This window comes from Symphalangus syndactylus, chromosome 1, assembly GCF_028878055.3.
Source record: "Symphalangus syndactylus isolate Jambi chromosome 1, NHGRI_mSymSyn1-v2.1_pri, whole genome shotgun sequence".
Lineage (NCBI taxonomy): Eukaryota > Metazoa > Chordata > Mammalia > Primates > Hylobatidae > Symphalangus > Symphalangus syndactylus.
In genome coordinates, this window is record NC_072423.2 from 7892157 (window position 1) to 7913029 (window position 20873).

General features: G+C 37.6%; 1 protein-coding gene across 5 annotated transcripts in view; it reads right to left on the reverse strand.

The window, feature by feature from the left end:
- ATP9B (ATPase phospholipid transporting 9B (putative)) overlaps positions 1-20873 on the reverse strand; it is a 319070-nt gene that overhangs the window by 242804 nt on the left and 55393 nt on the right. For 4 of the 5 annotated variants that reach the window (XM_055295727.2, XM_055295708.2, XM_055295691.2 and 1 more), the window contains exons 3-5: positions 15560-15710; positions 12722-12835; positions 1460-1568 (exon numbers count right to left, since the gene is read on the reverse strand). In XM_055295727.2, coding sequence (XP_055151702.2) covers positions 1460-1568; positions 12722-12835; positions 15560-15710 — 374 coding nt within the window. The remainder of the gene's footprint in view (positions 1-1459; positions 1569-12721; positions 12836-15559; positions 15711-20873) is intronic. The other variant, XM_063637764.1, reaches the window with a different exon arrangement.

Genomic DNA, 20873 nt, shown 5'->3' on the forward strand with positions numbered 1-20873 from the left:
GAACCCTCATCCATTGTTGGGCATGTAAAATGGTGTGGCCAATCAGGAAAGCAGGTTGGCAGTTCTTTAAAATGCTAACCACAGAGTTACCAAATAATCCAGCAATCTCACTCCTAGGTATGTGTCCAAGATAAATGAAAACAATATTCACACAAAAGCTTGTACACAAATGTCCATAGCTGCATTATTCACAACGGTCACAAAATAGAAACAACCCCAAATGTCCACCTACTAATGAATGGATACACAAAATGTGCTCTATCATACATTGGAATATTACTGAGCAGCAAAAGGAAATAAAGTACTGACGAATGCTACTACCAGATGAACCTTGAAAACACGTCCAGTGAAAGCAGCTGGTGACCAAGGACCACATATTGCATAATTCCATTGATATGAAATATGCAGAGTGGACAAAACCACAGAGACAGAAAGGAGAACAGCGGCTGTCTGGAGCTGGGGTAGGGTGGGGAGGGAAACAGCAAGAATGACCACTGCCTTCTAACGTATTCAGGGTTCCTTCTGAGAACGTCAAAAGTATGCTAAACGTAAATGACGGTGATGGTGATGGCTGCACAACTTTATGAATACACCAAAAAACACTGAATTGTATACTTTACATGGATAAATTTTATGTTATGTGAAATACAGCCCAATAAGGTGTTAAAAGTAAGTCATTTTTGACGGTACTACTTCAAGTTAAATAATTCATTGTAAATGTCCTCTTACATACAGAAGATAAAAATCCACTGTAAACTTTTTAAACAGGCCTTGGGGTTATTATGAATACCCATTCAGTTTTTCAGCATCTCCCTCATTCCCAAGGTTTTCAGTCAGTTTTTTACTATCTTACGCCTACTTGTAATTGTTTCCCCCACTCTCTTCTTAGTACATTGCTTCTTTTTGTACTATGGACTGAAAAATCAAATAAACAAGTGCTTGAAGGATGTAAGTTAAGCAAGAGTTAAGGCCCTGAATGAAGGTTAAGGAGAAACGTGCATGCATCAGTTATCATCTTAGATCACGGTATTTATTTCTGTTGTTCAAAGGCCTCTGTACTTAAGAACAGGTTAATGCCATGATATAGACGTTTGACCTTTATGAGTGTGTTTAAAATATAATACTAAAATAGATATTAGATAAAGTGACATTATGCCTCTCAGAAAATACGTATATACCAATAGAGCACATTATATGATTATTAGTAATATATGTACATGCTTGTGTGGTTGTGTGTGCATTTGTATATATGTGTACACAACATACATCCAAACATCTAGAGAATGAACAAAAATCTACCCTAAAATGCATTATAAGGAAATCAATTAGATATCATATACGATCACATAATACTATTTTCAATAATAGAATTAAAATGTTTTCATACATTTGTTATGTTAACTCTAAAATGATAATTACAGTAAGCAAACGCTAAGCAGGATTAAAGCGTCTTGCTGACCTCTTACTGTAAGCTTGCTATATAGTTGTGAATTCACTTCCTTGTCACGCTGAAAACGCCGAAATTCATCAATTGCTTCCCGTGTCACAGTAACAGCCAAGACAAATCCCTATAAAACAAAATAAGATATTTTTAGAAGAGTAAACTTTAATAAAAAAGAGAAAATTATTTGTTATTTGGTTTAACTTTTTTCCTTCAATTTATATTACTCTCTAAAACATAAATGAAAACCAAAAAAGTCAAAAAGTAACAATGAAATATTACAAAAGGATTGTTAAAGGTTCGCAACTCTTAGTATACTCCCCAAATTTTTAATTCACCTCCTAATATATACTTCAAGCTAAACGTCAGAAAATACCTAGTAACCCAAAGAAAAAGAAATTAACAATCTTCAATAAACCCACAAATTACATTTAGAATACTTGGACATTCAAATACAAAATTTACAATGACTGACATAAAAATCTTACACTTAATTTCTGCACTTAAATTTTTCTTACAGAATAAAAGTAGGAACACACAACAATTCTCAGATAATCACACTTATCGCTTTTCTTATATAGTGCATTATTACGTAACTTCAGTAGAATGAACAATTACAGTGCTTTCATCTCACTTTTTAAGTAAAAATCTGACTATTAATATCATGCTATCTAGAAAAAAATTTTTATATTCTCATAATTTATTGTGAAGCCCATCATACCACTAATATGAAGCTAATGCCCATCATTTTTAAAGGCTGCATATATATTTTCTGACATGTTACAGGAATATTCTTCAAGTCAATCTCTATTGCTTCAGTCAAAACTGTAAATAACAGAACACTGGATGTGTGTCCAGTGAAAGCACAGTAATCTTTTTTATTTCAGTTTTTTGTTTTCTGTATAACCAATAGGCCAAATTAAGTGTGCTGCTGGAGAACGTTTCTTGTATTTACTGAAACGGTATTTTTCTCAAGCGTCCTATTTGAAAACCCCTTCAACAGTCATGACTTAAACATGGATTCTTCTAGTCTCTTTCCCATTCAAAACCAACCTGACAGCCTGTGTCTCTCACTCCTTTTCAGCCCCTCTGCCATCTCTCTTCAGCCACACTGTGTGCTCTCCCCCTAATCATGAGCCTCCCTCGGCCCTACAACCATCTCTCCCTGAGCACATCAAATCTTCCCCTCCCTTAGTCTGCACTCTGCACCATCGGAAACCTCTTCACATCCAGTATACTTCTCCACTTGCCACAATTTCCTTCCACCACCACTTGACTAAAACTATTCTCAAATAAGGTAGACCATCTCAAGAAATTTCCCATTCCTCTGTGCATTACAATTGTTCACCAGGCCCTCTTTCCAATTCCCCATCCCTCGGCTTCCCGGACACCACATTCTCCTGGCTGTCTTTCTGATGCCATGCACCCCTCTTTATCCAGTCACCCCAAAGCTGGCCTCAGCCCACTGATGGCCCAATTCTCTAACCATCCCACTGCCATCGTCTATAAGCAATACTATGGCTCCTTCCTCCAAATGCTAACTGTGCTTCCTTCCACACATCTCTCCAGCCTGACTGCACTCTGTGGCACCCCAGCCGGACATAGGCTCTCCCCAGCTCCCCCACTGAAATACAGTGCTCTCCCCAAACCCCTAACCTTACGAATAGACAGATCTCTAGCCTTGTCCCCCACTCAATACTGCTGTATCCTTCAACACAAGGGAACTATGAGTAGTCTCCTGAAACACCATGATGTCTTTCTGATCTTTGCCAATGTACTCCCAGGGGTTACCGGAAGCACTGTTTTGAGAAGTATCCTAAAGCCACTCTTGGACTCAAGGAAAAAGAAGCCATGAACCATCTGTGATGTGCCCCACTTGCAAAGAAGGCAGGCATGGCACGGCATGTGCCACGTGTTTGCCATGGTCTCCACTGGAGACAACGGTGACGAGCAGAGTAAGATCTCACTTAGGTCCTTTAGCAACACTGTATTCTTTCTTTAGATAATAGCTTTGTTGATATATAATTCACATGCTGTAAAATTAACACTATAAAAGTATACAATTCGTTTTTTAGTACCTTCACAGAGTTGTACAACCATCACCATCATCTAATTTTAGAAGATTTCCATCATCCCAAAATGAAGCACCATACCCATTGCAAGTCACCTCCCACTCCCTCCCACTCCTAGGCCCTGGCAATGACTCATCCACTTTCTGTCTGTATGAGTTTGCCTATTCTGGGTGACATGGTAATTCTGTGTGTAGTATTTTGAGCAACTGCCAAACTGTTCCTCAAAGTGGCTGCACCACTTTACATTCCCGCGAGCAACTAATGAGGGTTCTAATGTCTCCACATCCTCACCAACACTTGTTACTGTCTGTCCTTTGTATTGCAGCCATCCTACCGGGTGTGAAGTAGTATTTCTGGTTTTAACTGGCATTCCGCTACTGACTAACGACGTTGAGCAACTTTTCACATGCTTATTGGCCATTTGTATATCTTCTTTGGGTAAATGTCTACTCAGATCCTTTACCTACCTTTTTCCTAGGTTTAGTTGTTGAGTTATAAGAGTTACTATTTTGGTGCCCTAGTTGAAAATCAATGTGTCATAAATGTAAAGGTTTATTTCTGGACTCTCAATTACATTGATCTATGCACCTATCTTTATGTCAGTACCATACTGTCTGGATTATGCAGTTTGTAGTAAGTTTGGGAATGGGAAAGTGTGAGTCCTCCAACTTTGATCTATTTTTTTCTATGATGTATTAGCTACTCTGAGTCCCTTGCATTTTCATATGGATTTTGGGATCAATCTGTCAATTTCTGCAAAAACATTTAAAAAAATAAAGAAAAAAAAAGCCAGCTAGGATACTGTTAGGAGTTGGATTAAATTTGTATGTCAATTTGGAGAGTGCTGCCATCTTAACAATAAGTCTTTCAACTCATGAACATGACTTTCCACTTATTTAGACCTTTCATTTTTTTTCAAAATTCTTTTATAGTTTTCATTATGTAATTTCATGCTTTAAGTTTATTCCTATTATTTTCTTTTTGATGATTATAAATGAAATTGTTATCCTAATTTCATTGTGGGATGGCCACTGCTAGAAATACAAGTGACTTTTGTATGTTCATCTTGTATCCTGCAACCCTGCTAATTCATTTTGTTTAGTTACAGTATTTTTGTGTGTAGACTCCCTAGGTTTTCCTATAAACAAGATAATGCCATCTGTGACTAGAGATAGACTTTCTTCTTTCTTTCCATCTAGATGCCTTTTAGTTCATTTTCTTAACTAACTGCCCTATACAATGTTGAACAGAACTGGTGGGGGCAAACACCCTTGTTCCTAAGCTTAAGGGGAACACATTCAGTCTTTTATGATTAAGAGTGATGTCAGCTGTGTGAAGTACAAAATTTTAAGAACAGAAGAAATTTTTATATTATGATAAATGTCTCCATAATAAAGAATATACAATAGGGAATGATGGCCAGTTTCTTCAAAGCTGATAACAAGTCATGACAAAGCAGCAGTGAAATAAAAGTGGTTATCAAAAAGCCTGTTAGAGACAAAGAAGAACTTGAATATAAATTCAACATTTTATTGAACTAGAGTTAGCAACAGAAAAACAAAGAAAATGAATATGAAAAGCCAAAGCAGCAGATACACCAAAAAAAGTTCTAAGAAAGTTGGTGTTGTCAAAAGCCTTAAAATTTGCACATATTTAACCAAGGAGTTTCACTTCTAGAAACTTATCTTAAAAGAAAAATTCTAGGATCACAGCGTGAATATGAAAAATTAGAAACAAGAAAGAAATTCATAGCACAGTCATATGATGAAATGCTATATTTTCTTGATTCAAAGATGTCACTGGTTTTAAGACACATCAGTATTATTTTAGTAGTAGTCTTGGATGGGAAGACAATAGCATTGTAAATATACACATTTGATAAGCCACAGCTCAATTTTAGTAACATGAAAAATATGCGTCTTTGAATCCAAGAAATATACTTGTCTGAAGCTATTCCCACGTAAGAGAAGATTTACTGCTACAGACTCATGTTCATGATGCAGAGTTAACTTCTTAAAGTTCTGTTTGTGACTCACTGAGATAAGAGAATGAAAGTGATTACCAAGCACATTTTATTTATATAGTATAGACAATATTTTAAAGGAGTGTTTTTTAATCAGGTAAGTATATCATAATCACCTGAAAAGATTTTTTGTAACATAAATTTGCTCAGACCCTACCTGAAATGTGTACTTTTACTTCTAATTTCCAGGGAAGAGACTTCAGACACATATGTTAAATTCTCCAGGTGACTCTAATTTTCACCCCTTTAAACTTACGGCTTAAAGACAGCAAAAGTTAACCAAATTCATTAAGTAATCATAAACCACAAAAATGTGCTAGTTCCTAAGAACTCAAGGAAGTCAGTGAAATTAAGCTCCCACTTCAAATGAAGTAGTATTAGAGAAGACAGAATAAAGAGGGTTAGGTCCTAAGTCCTGAAACCAGGAGTTAAACACTCTTAAGAGGAAACAGGATCCGGGTCACAGGCAAGGACTATTAGAGTGTCCAAGCTGTTTTACAACACACTTCCAAATCTGTTTCTCTGAATAAGTGACACATGTGTAGGATTCTCAACACCTAAAAGATGTTACCACCATCACGTCCATCCCCCACGTATCTATCCGAGGAAATGCCCAATGGCCAGCCTACGAACATAAAAGAGACTAAAGGAAAGGGAAGTTGAGGCCACTATTTCCTTCTACCACTGGAGTCTACAATAAATGAGCCTCTATCGTAAGAGTTTAGATCTGAGTTCTTAAACGGATCATTACAGATTGGTGGTTTATGGAGGACTGGAGTAATCAAGTCTTACTGTAGGAGCACTTGGGTCTTCCCATTACCTCGATACCAACCAGGTCAGAGATTTATGCTGTAACACTGCTCCCTAGAAAAATCAAAACTGGAAGCAAAAGGGCCATATAAACTACTGTCATCCGGGCCAGGCGCGGTGGCTCACACCTGTAATCCCAGCACTTTGGGAGGCCGAGGCGGGAGCATCACGAGGTCAGGAGATCGAGACCATCCTGGCTAACACGGTGAAACCCTGTCTCTACTAAAAATACAAAAAATTAGCCGGGCACGGTGGCAGGTGCCTGTAGTCCCAGTTACTCGGGAGGCTGAGGCAGGAGAATGGCGTGAACCCGGGAGGCGGAGCTTGCAGTGAGCCGAGATTGCGTCACTGCACTCTGGCCTGGGCGAAAGAGCAAGACTCCGTCTCAAAAAAACAAACAAACAAACAAACAAAAAACCAACTACTGTCATCCTGGAAACAGCAGTATTTGTGCATGAGTGTGTTACACAGACTGGACACCATGGACTTCTTCTCACATGGCTTGTCCACAGCCTTTCTCCTATTTCTCCAGATAATCCAAGAACCATGTGGAACGAGTCCAGAACAGTACACATTTTTGTAAAAGGAGAAAAAGTTAGATGGGTACATTACTGGTGTGCCTCTGAGGGCTTATCATGTGCCACACGCTTTTCCAAGTATCTTAAATGAGTTACCCCTTTTAAATGTCACAAAAATCCTACAAAGTATGTATCTTTACCTCTGATTTACAGATAAGCGAACTGAGACACAAAGTGAGTAAGTAACTTTACCAAGGCCACACAGATCACTAACAATGGCTGTCTCTGGATGACTCCAAGCAATTTCATTTGTTTTTCCTTTTCTTACTTTGCCCACACCTCTAATGCAGAGACACGCACATGAAAAAAGATCGGATGGAAGGATTTTTAAATAAGACTGAAAAATCAAAGTCCTCATAGATTGATTTCTCACCTACATAGCCTATCTGGTTGCCAATTATCTATTAACAAAGTAGCAGAAGACATTTTATATAGAAGATACAGTCTTAAAAACTCTTAGAGCCGGAGCTTTCTTTATCTAAAGATCTTCCACATAGACAGATCTATTCCATCTCGTTCATTTTGACAGAAGCATGACATTCTGTTTTGTCACTCTGATTACACAAGCTTTGCTTTAAAGAATTGTTCTGAAAGCTGAATATGAAAGGTAATCTTCATCCAGACACGAAAATGTAATGAAATCAACTTATTTTCAATTTACACTTCTATTATATGGGAAAATATAACAGAAATTAGTTCAGACCTAAAGCTAATAAATAATATTACCAAAAGTAACTGAAAAAGAAACATTATTAATTAAGCTATCACTGTTTTCAAAAACATCTCAATTTTAGTTAGAGAACAGAGGGAGTAAGTTTGAAGTAACTTGTTTTATTTAAAATTAGCCAACAACAGAAATAGGATTTTACAACCGACAACTGTAAAATGGTTTTATGCCTCAGAGGCAGGATTTTGGCTAGAAGAAATGTGGAAATGTTAACTGGTATCTTTTTCTTGAGAACATTATAGAACCTTAGAGAACGAGAAAAGATGGCAAAAAAAAAAAAAGTCAATGTATGTATGTATAAAGATCATGGTGTTACTGGCACGGGATATAATGGGGTTAATATAAACTGGTATAGAAAATGCAAGAACTCAAGGGCTTATGAGGAATTCTTGATGAAGAACATTTTCTTCAGTTAAAAAAGAGACATCTATATGTATTTTCAAATTTGCATTATTTTAAATAGTTTCCTTTAAAGAGATTTCTTTAGATTTAGTGTATGGTTAATTATTCCTTAACTTTGTCTAATTATTCAAATTATCTTGATTTTCAGCGTTTTTAAAAGCTTTTTAAAAGAATCAATGCGCCCTCCTAAGCTTGCTTCTCAGATTTGAAGGTAAGCCTAAGGTGTACATCAACTTTTTAAGAGATCTGCTCAATCAAAGGTTAAGATGCATATCAACAGTGAAAGCATACTATTCATCATCTGTTATCTGAAAGGTAGCATCAATTGTGGCTGCTGCCAAACCAAGGAACAAAAGAAAATCATTTAAAAAGGAGATCAATTCTCAGATCTAACAATATGATACTCAGGACACGAGAGAACTCATCTAGGTGTATCAGAAGGCAACGTCAAGCATTATTCAAACGGAAAAAGTGGCTTTTCACTTCTCTAAAATCTTAAAACGCAAATGTAGTGGAATAACAGTATCTTTTATACGAATATTGAAGTAGTTGCTTATTGAGGTAATTATCTAAAAATAATTAAAGCTAATACATGTCAAAAAATGATAAAGTACTTCAAAATAACAGAGGATGAAAATTCAAGCTAAAGGACTAAAAATTGCAGCTGGAACTGGAAATGAACGATCATATGAAAAGAAAAAACAGAGAAACGTTTTCTTGTCTGGGTAAACAAATGTGTGTGTGCTTGCGTGCACACTTCACTCAAGTATGGCCAAGATCATCAATTTTGTGAACAAATCAAATAAAATTCTTCATTAAAAAACCATCTAAAGGACATTTTCTTTGGTTGAAACCTAGTTAAATCAAAGTAAGTAAAAAAGGCCGAAGCAAAATATACATAAATACATTTTGCTTTACTTTTTTAAGAAGAATTTGTTCTCAGACCATCATTGTTTAAGTTAAAACAGTTTTAACCCACGAGGCAATTTTTTGTTTTTTTTTTAAGACAGGGTCTCGCTCTGTCACCCAGTCTTCAATGCAGTGGCGCAACTGTGGCTCACTACAATCTCTGCGTCCCAGGCTCAAGCAATCCTCCAACCTCAGCTTCCTGAGTAGCTGGGACTAAAGGTATGCACCACCACACACAACTAATCTTTCTATTTTTTGGTAGAGATGGAATTTCACCATCTTACCCAGGTTGGTCTTGAACTCCTGAACTCAAGATATCCTGCCGCCTTGGCCTCCCAAAGTGCTGGGATTACAGGCATGAGCACCCAGCCGGGAAATGATATTTAAGCAGTAAATACAACTGTGAAAGCGATGAATAGAAAAAAAGGGGCTAGAAATAAATACATTAAAATCATGAATATAATTGGCCAGGCGTGGTGGCTCACACCTGTAATCCCAGCACTTTGGGAGGCCAAGGCGGGTGGATCATGAGGTCAGGAGATCAAGATCATCCTGGCCAACACAGTGAAACCCCATCTCTACTAAAAATACAAAAAATTAGCAGGGCGTGGTGGCGGGTGCCTGTAGTCCCAGCTACTTGGGAGGCTGAGGCAGGAGAATGGCGTGAACCCGGGAGGCGGAGCTTGCAGTGAGCCGAGATCACACCACTGCACTCCAACCTGGGCGACACAGCGTGACTCTGTCTCAAAAAAAAAAAAAAAAAAAAAAAAAAAAAAATCAATATGATTGTGTCTTAAAATGAGCAAGTATTTTTCTCTGTGTTCTGAAGTTTCTATAATGCTATACTGCTTTTATTAGAAAGTGAAAAAAATCAACAGCACTTTTTAAATGAGACTTCTAGGAAGTACACAGCCTGTAGAATGTTTTGCACAAATGCATAAGCAATCATTAACAATCACATTGTTCATTATAACAATGCTTACGAACAGTCATATCGTTTAACAATATTTATAATGGTAAAAAATGAGAAACCACTCCAAAGTCTCCTTTCCCAAAGGAAGGAATGAATCAGTTGTGGTATGTTTATACAATGAAACACTAACGAAGTGAAAAATGAAGTAGATGTATGTGTTGATATGGATCAATTTTATAAACAAATGTTAAGCCAAAAAAGTATGTTGCAATAGGCCACACAGATTAAGATAACCTTTATAAAAAATTTTAAAGCATACAAAATAATATTGCATATTGTTTTAATGATAAATATAAACATAGTAAAACTATTAAGAGATACATAGGAATTATAATCTCACATTCAGAATAGGTTACTGCTAATGTGGTGGAAGGTGGAGAAAAGAAAGGAGAAACAGTTATCTATACTCCCTTCCACGGTTACCTAGCTTCAACAACAACTTTCAAAATTCTGTTGTATACACTTCAGTGTTTCTTCTGTGTGTGAATATATGCAATACATACACAAACACACGGCTTCCTTTTTCACCCAGGATGAAATCTGAGAGCCCTGGAAGAGCTGACGACAGGCCCTCTGATCTCCTTTCCAACTACTTCTTCCCAACCACACCCTCCTTCTGGATGACTTCCTCACACCCTGGAGCACACTAAAACAGTCCAAGACCTTCAGCAACTGCTCTTCAGCCGGCAACACTCTTCCCTGCTTCATATCTGTCTTACTGTTTTACCAGTAAGATGTCATTCCAGTGTCACCTCACAGGAGAGGCCTTCCTTGACCATCCCATATAGAACACCCCTTTCATCCTCTACTCATTTTTCCTGCTTTATATTTTCTTCTTCATAGCCTGATGGTTGGCTACGTGGCATTAGGAGTATATATACTGCCTTCTCCCCCAGAATTTTAGTCCTATTAGAACAGGATTTGGTTTGTCTTGTTCACTGTTGTATCAACATTACCTAGACTAGGGCTGGACGTGAAGGAGCTCAATATTGACTGATCAAAAGAACTGTGGATTTCATTCTACACATATTTTGAGCCACCTTTTAAAATTTATTCTAATACATATGTAACTTTTATGTTATTAAACACTTTTCCTAAACACCATTTTTAAAGCTACACAGTATTCCAACAAGTACACAGGATATAGCAGACTTTAAATAATCTATTGTTAGACATTTGACTTTTTAAAATATTTATAATGGACATTCTTTAGACTTTGTGATCAATCGTTATTTCTTTAGGATAAATTCCTCAAGTAAAAATGCTGAATCTATTTTTCAGGTCTTTCATCTATATTATCAATGACCCTCCAAAAAGGCAACACAGGCATGCATGCACACGATGCACACTAACAGGGAGCTCGCCACATCTATACTAATGGGATGAGCACCACAGTGTTACAGTTTTACCCACGCTCAGCTCCAATGTCTCTTTCCATCTTACTAATTTAATAAGTTCAAAATGTATTCATTTATCTAGTAATTTTGTGTTTATATCACATATAAAGTTACTCATTCCTCAAATCCACCCAACTATGAAGTCTATGTGAAAGAGACATCAAAAAATTTCCCTCAACATGGCTTTACTAACAGGTCAACAGGAAAGCCTGACTGTGCCTGTCCAGGAAACAAGAATTTAGTCCGTCTTCCAGTTCTCCTGCTTCATCTGGAGTTCTCTGGTTAGGGAGACGGAGCCTACCCAGGCCAGGACAGACCCCTCGGGAGCAGACTGCTCGGCTCTCCATGTGGAAGGCCACAACTCACAGGGACCCCCAAGGACTGCACTCTTCATTCACTGAAGGAACCCTTTCACTCTCTGTGTTTCCCACCTGGATTCCTCAGGTCATCTGCCCAAAAGGGAGCAAATCAAAAAAAGGAAGTAGTGGCTGGGCGCGGTGGCTCACGCCTGTAATCCCAGCACTCTGGGAGGCTGAGGCAGGTGGATCACTTGAGGTGAGGAGTTTGAGACCAGCCTAGCCAAAATGGTGAAACGCTGTCTCTACTAAAACCACAAAAATTAGCCAGGTGTGGTGGTACACGCCTGTAATCCTAGCTACTCAGGAGGCTGAGGTAGGAGAACTGCTTGAACCCGGGAGGCGGAGGTTGCAGTGAGCCGAGATTGTGCCACCACACACCAGCAACAGGGTGAGACTCTATCTCCAAAAATAAAAAATTAAAATAAAGGAAGTAGTACATTTTTCTATGAAAGGAGGAAAGACGATGTACACCTTGTCTCCACAAGCTAAAAATTAATGAAAACTATCAGCCAACAGCTTAAGACTATCAAAACAGCATATGTTTGAAATGGAAACATTCATTGATAAGCATCATTGCATCATTGGCCTTTTGAAAAACTTTATACACTGAGATATCAACCAGAAATCATACGTACTGCACTTGGATACTTCAGAATGCTCACCATGGTCAGGGTGTGAAGAGAGTAACAGAACAGACCCACAGCCCCAGCCCCCATTCCCAACAGCTGCATCACACAGGAGGCAGCTGCTGATGACCTGCAACCTTAACACAGGTGCAGAATGACCAAGGAAAACCCCTCTGCTGCCAGCTCAGGCGCTTTGTGACTTTGGCAGCTCTACAGGCAGGTGCTACCACCACACTTCCCATGGTTCTCAGAGGGACTGAAGTCACTCAGCAAAATCTTTTAACAGAAGTTCAGTGATACACTACAACATCATGTTTTTAAGATCTGGTCAATTTAACTTTTAACCATCTCAAAACTATGTTCTAAATATTTCATAATTTAATTTTTAAAGTCTTTTCTTTTACCAGAGGAGCCCAGTAGGTGTAGAGATAGCCTATTTTCAATGCTGGTACAAACTGTGAGCAGGATATTACCAGAAAATAGAGATTCAAGAAAAACTTGAATTGTTCATACAAAACCTAAAAAGGAAAGAGAAAATTAACAAAATTCCTTCAAGGAAAAAACTTAATACCTAAATTAAACAATTAAAATCAGCACAACATATAACCACATTTCCATCAAAGAGTGAGAATATGTTCTGATTCAAAGTAAATGTATTAATTTTCACATTGGCTTTCTAATAGCTGTATCACAAAGAAAGGTAAGGTTACTCCCAAAATATATTTTAAATAAATTGAAAATAAGACAATTAGGATGTTCAATTATGTTAAAAATGTCATCTAAAAGTTTTTTTATTTTTCTTATATGAAATTTTCCAGTTTTCCATACTCATTTAGTAAGTCTTTACATGAACATCAAAAAAAGTTAGATAGCAAAACCTTCTCAGTGTTAGCAAGCCAGTAAATATACAGGTGTATCTTGATAATGACTCAGAAAATCTTACAATGGAAAAGTCATATTAACCTTATATTTATGAAATGGTAAAAAACAAATAAATAGCCACTTTTTTTTTTTAACACGGACATCCAGGTAGCTTTACAAAGACTGAGTGAACAAGCCAAATGTGAACAGGTGTGACTTCATGAGATAGACTGCTTTAATCTCTTGTGGGTATTTACTTCCCTCAAAACATTAAAAATGATAAAATATAAGAAGTTGTAACTGCAGACCACGTTTCAAGAAGACAGCTACCCACCTACTCTTATAGTCTTTGGGTAGTTAATTCTTAATAATATTTTCAAATATAAAAGAAATTTCACCATTCAATAAAATTTTAGGAATGTCAATACTGAAAGGTTTTGGTTTTGGTTTTTACTTCAAATAGTTACCTTTAGGGAAGAAAACCCAAGATCTAACATATTAATAGATCTCAATTTACAAATGCCTCTAATTATTAGATTTACATTGAAAATCAAAATGGAACAAAACTTCTGTTTACAGATGAGAATAATTTAAACAGCACACTACAATTAAATCAAACTTGCAAACCTGCAACTTACAAATCACAATCTCTTTGGATGCCATTTCCATGCCACTTGGAAGGTATGAAAATTTCACCAAGCGGGGCAATGGGTTAAGTGCTTATTGCTGACCTAGAGAGTCTGCAACTTGTTTTCAGAAAATGAGGTTATCTGCATCATCATACAGCGATGTGTGGGATTCAAAATCAGTTACACTGACAATATATTTATGTTTATAATCACGTTCAACCTGCTGTCTAAGAATGTTTTGAATTATTTCATAAATTAATCTCAGCAGGAAATAAAGTGCTTTTTCCTTAGTGATTTCTTTAAAATCTCAGTTAGCATAAATTATATCTATTAGCAATTTAGAAATTGCCATTCGTGGTAAAAATGACATAGAATTCCCACTGTGTAATTACCAAATGTTTCTAAAATACTACATTTTAGATGAAAAGACTAATTTCAGAGACAATCTAAGATAAAAAACTCATACACACGGTAATCATCATACAGTCACATCCACAGGTATTTTCAGCATACGGCCAATCCGGGCAGGCTGTGTGGACTTACACTGATCAAAGTTAAGCTGCACTGCTGGCTTTAAACGACTGTAATCAATACTCTACTGTCTACTCACTGAACCTGCTGACCTTTAGGGAAACGTACACTGCTTAGCCAATCTCTGAGATCTGTGGGTATTTAATAATTTAAACCTAAGCAGAAAACAGCGGCTTCATTCAATAAAGACGCGAATATTTATCTGCCTGTAAGACAGTTTACATTTTATTATCCTGACAAAAGGTCCGTCTTTTAATTATGAAGCCATTAGTTTTGTGGGTTTTAATAAAGAAGCACATTAGATATCAAGTATTTGCCAATCACTAGGTGGATAGGGATGAGGTGGTGGTGGGAGTAAAATCAATGCCAAATACAATGTCAGCATGATTGTTTAAATTAAATATACAAGATAAAGCAACCCACATTCCATGTAATCAAGAGCTTTTCTTGCAAATAAAAGACATAAAACATGCCAAAAACTTTGATATAGAAATATAATCAATAGCAGCTTCGTTTTCCTTTAGAAAGATAAATAAATCTATTAAAATAAGGAATGACATATAAAACACAAAAATTATTCAACTATTCTAATTGTATATGAACTGTTTTATAATTTAAGCCAGTAATATCACTAGCAACAAAAAAGTAATAAAATACAGTATTTAAATTTAGCATAATACCCAATTAAAGATAACTAATGATATAACAATATAACAAGATCTGAGATTTATAATGTGAAGTACCAAAGACATCTATATATAAATATGCATATTACAGATACTTTGTTACTGTATCATTTCAGTATAAAAAATTGTTTCATTTTCTTTGTGAAATCTCTTGGCAGGGTTTAAACATTACATTTACTTTTTTCTCCAAACTAGTTCCCAGCCAAACAAAATGTATAACTTGTTTTCTGTTAATTTATCTTTACTTCATTATGTCTATATTTCTAAAATAATATAAATATGGTATTTATCAAGAACTGAAGGCAATAATCAAATTGTACATTTTCTTGAGCTGAACTCTATGATGTAGCCATTAAAAATACATACGAATTATTTAGCAATTATTGGGAACACAGATGGTTCAAAAGCAAAAGGACACTGATTTGGATGTGACACAACTCAATACCTAAGTCAGTCCCAACAGGCTCCATCCTACAGCAAAGGAAGCCAGCAATCTCTGACACACAACCCATCTCCAAGAATGCAATAGTCTTACCCCAGGTATAAAGGTAAACACATTGTATTTTTGATTTTTTATAGAATTCCTGGGATGTTTTTCTTCACACTTTTCAGGACATCCAAGCCATACTGTGCGAGCTTTCAGTTCTTTCTTTCTTTGACAAATATTTATCAGCCAATCACAGCAACTGTATGAAACAAAAGATACATATTGTGTATTTTTTCTTTTTCTTTTTAAAAAAGTTCAAACTAATTGTACATATTTAGAGCCAATATTGATTGTTTATGTATTTACCAGACACTAATAACACACCTAATGCTAATTTGTGGAGTTTTTCTTATAATAGGTTGGTTACACAAATTTAAATTTGACATAAAAATACAGTCTTATATAAATGTACAATGGCTTCTAGAACCCCAGGGGAATTATCTTTCTGTTTAGACACTCTTATTGGCAAAATAAAACTATTAATATTCTAAAGCAGTCAATGCTCTACATGTTGAGAAAACGTACAGCTATAGGTTACCTACTGGTAATTCCCAATACGCTTTTCAATGATAAAGGTCCTTAGATTTCAATTAATCCAGGATGTGGCTCATTCTCTGAAGTAATAATCACTTTTTCCACTCTTAAAAAATGACTTCTCCAGTAGTATTAACTAATGCAATATTAAGACTTACAGCTCAGGCCAGGTGTGGTGGCTCACATCTGTAATCCCAGCACTTTGGGAGGCCGAGGCGGGCGGATCACCTGAGGTCAGGAGTTCAAGACCAGCCTGGCCAACATGGTAAAACCCCGTCTCTACTAAAAATACAAAAATTAGCCCGCTGTGGTGGCAGGCACCTGTAATCCCAGCTACTTGGGAGGCTGAGGCAGGAGAATAGCTTGAACCCGGGAGGCAGAGGTTGCAGTGAGCCAAGACAATGCCACTGCACTTCAGCCTGGGAGAAAGAGTGAGTCTCCATCTTAAAAAAAAAAAAAAAAAAAAAAAAAAAACAGACAGCTCAATCCAATATTTAAAGAGGATACAAATATTTCCTGTGATATTCTAATGATAATAAAAGCTTGACTATATTTCCACATAGCTCTCTTCATCTATGCAGTAACTATTTTAATTTTACATTTACCCTGTTCCAATAGTGTCTGGGTTTCAGGAGCACAACTCTTCCCCTTCTTGGTCATCCAAACCATTATTTTGGGGTAGAGAGTATAGAGTTTCTAAAAATACCTCAGAAAATGATGAAAAGGTATCAATTCATCTGTTTTAAGCACAAAATAATCATGAATTTAAACTTCATTATTAAAATTTTGGTTTAAATTTTCAAAATGTAGAGAAAGACTCAGAATGGCTTAGTAAAGGAAGTTAAATCTCACCTTCTAATTGTATTCAAGGCTAGAACAGAAAGCCTGCTGTATAAGTCAAATATTCTTCATGTTTGTGACAAAGGAAGCTTAAAAGTCAACAAAAAGTTTTGCATGAAAATGACAGCATAAGGCTGATTATAAAATGAGGCTGACACATCAGAGCTCCATCTCAGAACTGCAGTCTCCCACGCCGGAGTGCCACACCTTTACTATAATCGTAATGCTCTCCTGCTTTAGAAATCACTTTACAAATACCGAAAACTTGCAGGTTTCAGTATTTGAATTTATGAATTTGAATATATGAAGTAAACTTCATAAATTTCCCATAGTAGCATTCCTTATGAGGGCATGTGTGTGTGTCTCAACTGAAGTTGGTACTATCTCTATGAACATCCACTTAATTCTCAGCTGTGCTGGGAAGATCTTCACACTGAAAGGTCAGAGGTTGGTTCTTCGGAGGCTGCCCATCCCTAACAGGGACTGTTCCAGCACATGAAGGACTGCCAAGCACTGCTCCCTTAAGCGGTGCTCTCTCACGGGGCTGATGCTCTGCCATGGGGATAGCCAAGCAAGCCAGCTCTCCCCACCCTTATTCTAGAACTTCCACCGCAGCACAGAAAGACTGAGCTTTGTGAGAATGGAACATCTTAGCACTGCCATCAGCCCATCAGCACTTTTGAAACAATAAACCCAAACACCTCCAAACTGAAAGCATACTTTCAAGTCCACAACAGTTATAACTCAGGGTGGTATTAAAGTGATTTAAGATTGTCAAAACAAGTATGTTCACCATTAATATTTTTGGTAGGGTAGGAAAGGAAATGGTCAAGTAGATTTCAATAAAATGCTGATAATATTTTATCCGTTTATGCTTGAATGAAAAAATTAAATAAGGCTTCAAATAAAATTGAGTAAGCTTTCAATGACTATTTCTCTTACCTTACCTGTTGCTTGTACTGTCCATCTCGAACACTCTCACATGCCTCCTTCCCTCCAGCACCCCCGCTGTGGTGCCATCCAGACTGCAACTGCTCTGTGCTCCCCTCCACTCTGAGTTGCCTTCCCCCATGGCAGGGGCTCATGGGCACTCCTTCCCCAACTCCTCCCACCAACAGCAGCTATAAATCATCACTCTTATCTGGTGACAGCACACACTCCTAGTGCCAGGAAAATCCTAGTTATGTTGCCTAAGAATTACCATCTCAGACAACTGCAACTATACTATACTGATGCCAAACTCCCACATTACATAGACGAGAAAATTGGAAGTCCCACAGGCAAGTGACTTCTCTAAGACTAAACCACTAGTTAATGGCAGAGTTGAAACCAGAGCCTGGATCTCAACCTCCTGCCGTATCAGTATCATGTCCATTCACTGAGCTGACAACAGGCAGAGGCTAGCTCTTACTCAAGTTCATGCACCACCTTTCCTCAGCCCATGGATGGCACCACAGCCATTCAAGAGATGATGAAAAAAAATGAATCACTTGTGAGCAGGCAACAAAACACAATGGAAAAACATGGACTTTAAAGTCATGTTTTTGGAGACAATCACCAGCAAGTGGCCCTATGGAAGCTCCTTGGTCTGAGTCTTTGTTCGCTCATCTGCAAAGCACTGACAAGAGTGGAGTTTACACACTACAAAGGCTCAGCACAATGCCGCCCACGGAGGAAGCCCCCGAGGCCTCAATCTTCACTCTCCTGCCTCCCAACATCCCACTCAAAAGGTCACCCTCCTCACAGCCATTGCTTGGGCACAAAGAGTACCCAGGCCTGGACCATCCAAATGAGCATCCATCGGCCCCATGTGGCAACTTTCATTTCAATTAATTAAAATTAAATAAAACCTACAATCCAGTTCCTCAGTCACATTAGCCACATCTCAAGAGCTCAGTGGGCACCCTGGCTACTGGCTACCATAATGGACATCCCAGATGGAGAATATTCCATCACTACAGTGAGTTCTATTGGACAGCAGTGGCATCAACAGAGCACATTGGAAGCTGGGCCACAGATGCAAGACAGGCTTTATATGAATACATTTCTCTTCAGCATTTCAAATAGGGCAAAATTCTTCAGGAATGGACTCAGATATGAATTTTTGCTCTTAGACACATAATTATCTACTGTGATGTTCTAGTATACAAAAGTCAGACAAATTCAAAATGAAAAATCAAATATTAAGATCTAAGTATGTGAAAAGATACATATAAAATTTAGAAAATATAAGCTTTATAGCATTATCTGATATTAACATGTTCTTCCAGACAAACGACACTATAAACGCAAGACCACTGTCTGCATAACATGAGCACTGTAAACAGCAGCCACAACACAAACCGTAACGCCAACACCACTGTCAGCAACTACATGAACTAATGCCTCACTGACATCACTCACTCTAGAAACTCTAAATTAAATGACCACTGCTAAAAATGTAAATATTCAACATTTTACTCGGTTTTTTCCTCTATAACTCTGTACCAGTAAATCTAAGATGCCTAGACTTTGATGATATAATTACGTTATTCATATCACTGTGCTACTAACACCCGTTAACACGTAAAAATGTTATTACTAATAATTTTATTGTGTACAGACAGAATAAAGTAGTGGTTAAGACGCCACTATCATATCATGTGCTACTACACAAAACTGAACGAATACACTCGCAATAGGCATGAGGTGTGAAAGGCCTGCAGGTGCACCAGAACTGCCCCTGGATCATGCAGCCAGAAACCAGTACGCGGGGGAGTCAGGCAACTTCCATGCTAGGAGTAAAGGGCATGAGCCCCAAGGATACAGAAACACTGTAATGAAAACAGTATGTTTAAGCCTCACTGAATAGTAGAGCTAAAAAGGAAAATGAAATATGGGGAGTTTTTGAGGACAAAAATGTGAGGAAGGCATACTGGCAAATATTGCAAAACAAGAGGGAGAAGCAAACAGAAGTCCTTGGGAGACAGTAACTGGGAGCTTTACTCAACAGCATTTCTATGTACGCGAAATAGTTTCTAAATTATTGATTATTCAGAAACACTTTCCTCTTATATTTAAATTGCCTTACATCATCAAGTCCAGCTGAAACTAAATCCAGTAGTGTACAAGTTATACTGTTTCTTAAAATGTTTTAGGATTAATAGCTTTTCACAAAATGCCTCTATAATCAAATCATAACATTAAACAAAGCATTTTAACATATGAAGAGCCTATCTTCTAAAATGTTAACTAGTCATAATTAAATAATTCCCATAGTTTTAGCCTCCTTTCTCTCCACCCCCCAAAAATTAGACAATTATTATATCCAATAGATACCTACAGTCACCAATTTAAAAGCAACACAATGCTAATGTCTTCTTAAAAGATGAGCACATTCGCCCATGCTTCTGTACCCTCAACGTCTGCCGATTAGTTGAGGACATTAGAACTAGGAATAATCCCAGCATTTGATACCTCCCCTCCCTTTTTTTGTTTTTGAGACGGAGTCTTGCTCTGTCACCCAGGCTGGAGTGCAGTGGCGCGATCTCGGCTCACTGCAAGCTCCACCTCCTGGGTTCACGCCATTCTCCTGCCTCAGCCTGTCCGAGTAGCTGGGACTACAGGCGCCCGCCACCACGCCCGGTTAATTTTTTGTATTTTTAGTAGAGACGGGGTTTCACCGTGGTCTCGATCTCCTGACCTCGTGATCCGCCCGCCTCGGCCTCCCACAGTGCTGGGATTACAAGCGTGAGCCACCGCGCCCGGCCCTCCCCTCCCTTCTTATGGAAATGCCATCACTGGCTCCACTTTCCTAAGGACAAAGTGATTTTTGATCACAAGTGAAATGTAAATCTCATGAGAAAGACATTAACCCAGATCAGAGAACTATCAATATGTCTCACAACCGCTTACAAGAAAGGTGTATTCACTCACACGAAAAAGATTCAAAGTTTTAAAAGACAGATACCAGAACAATTTTTTCAAAGTGTCCAAGTTGGGATTGTCA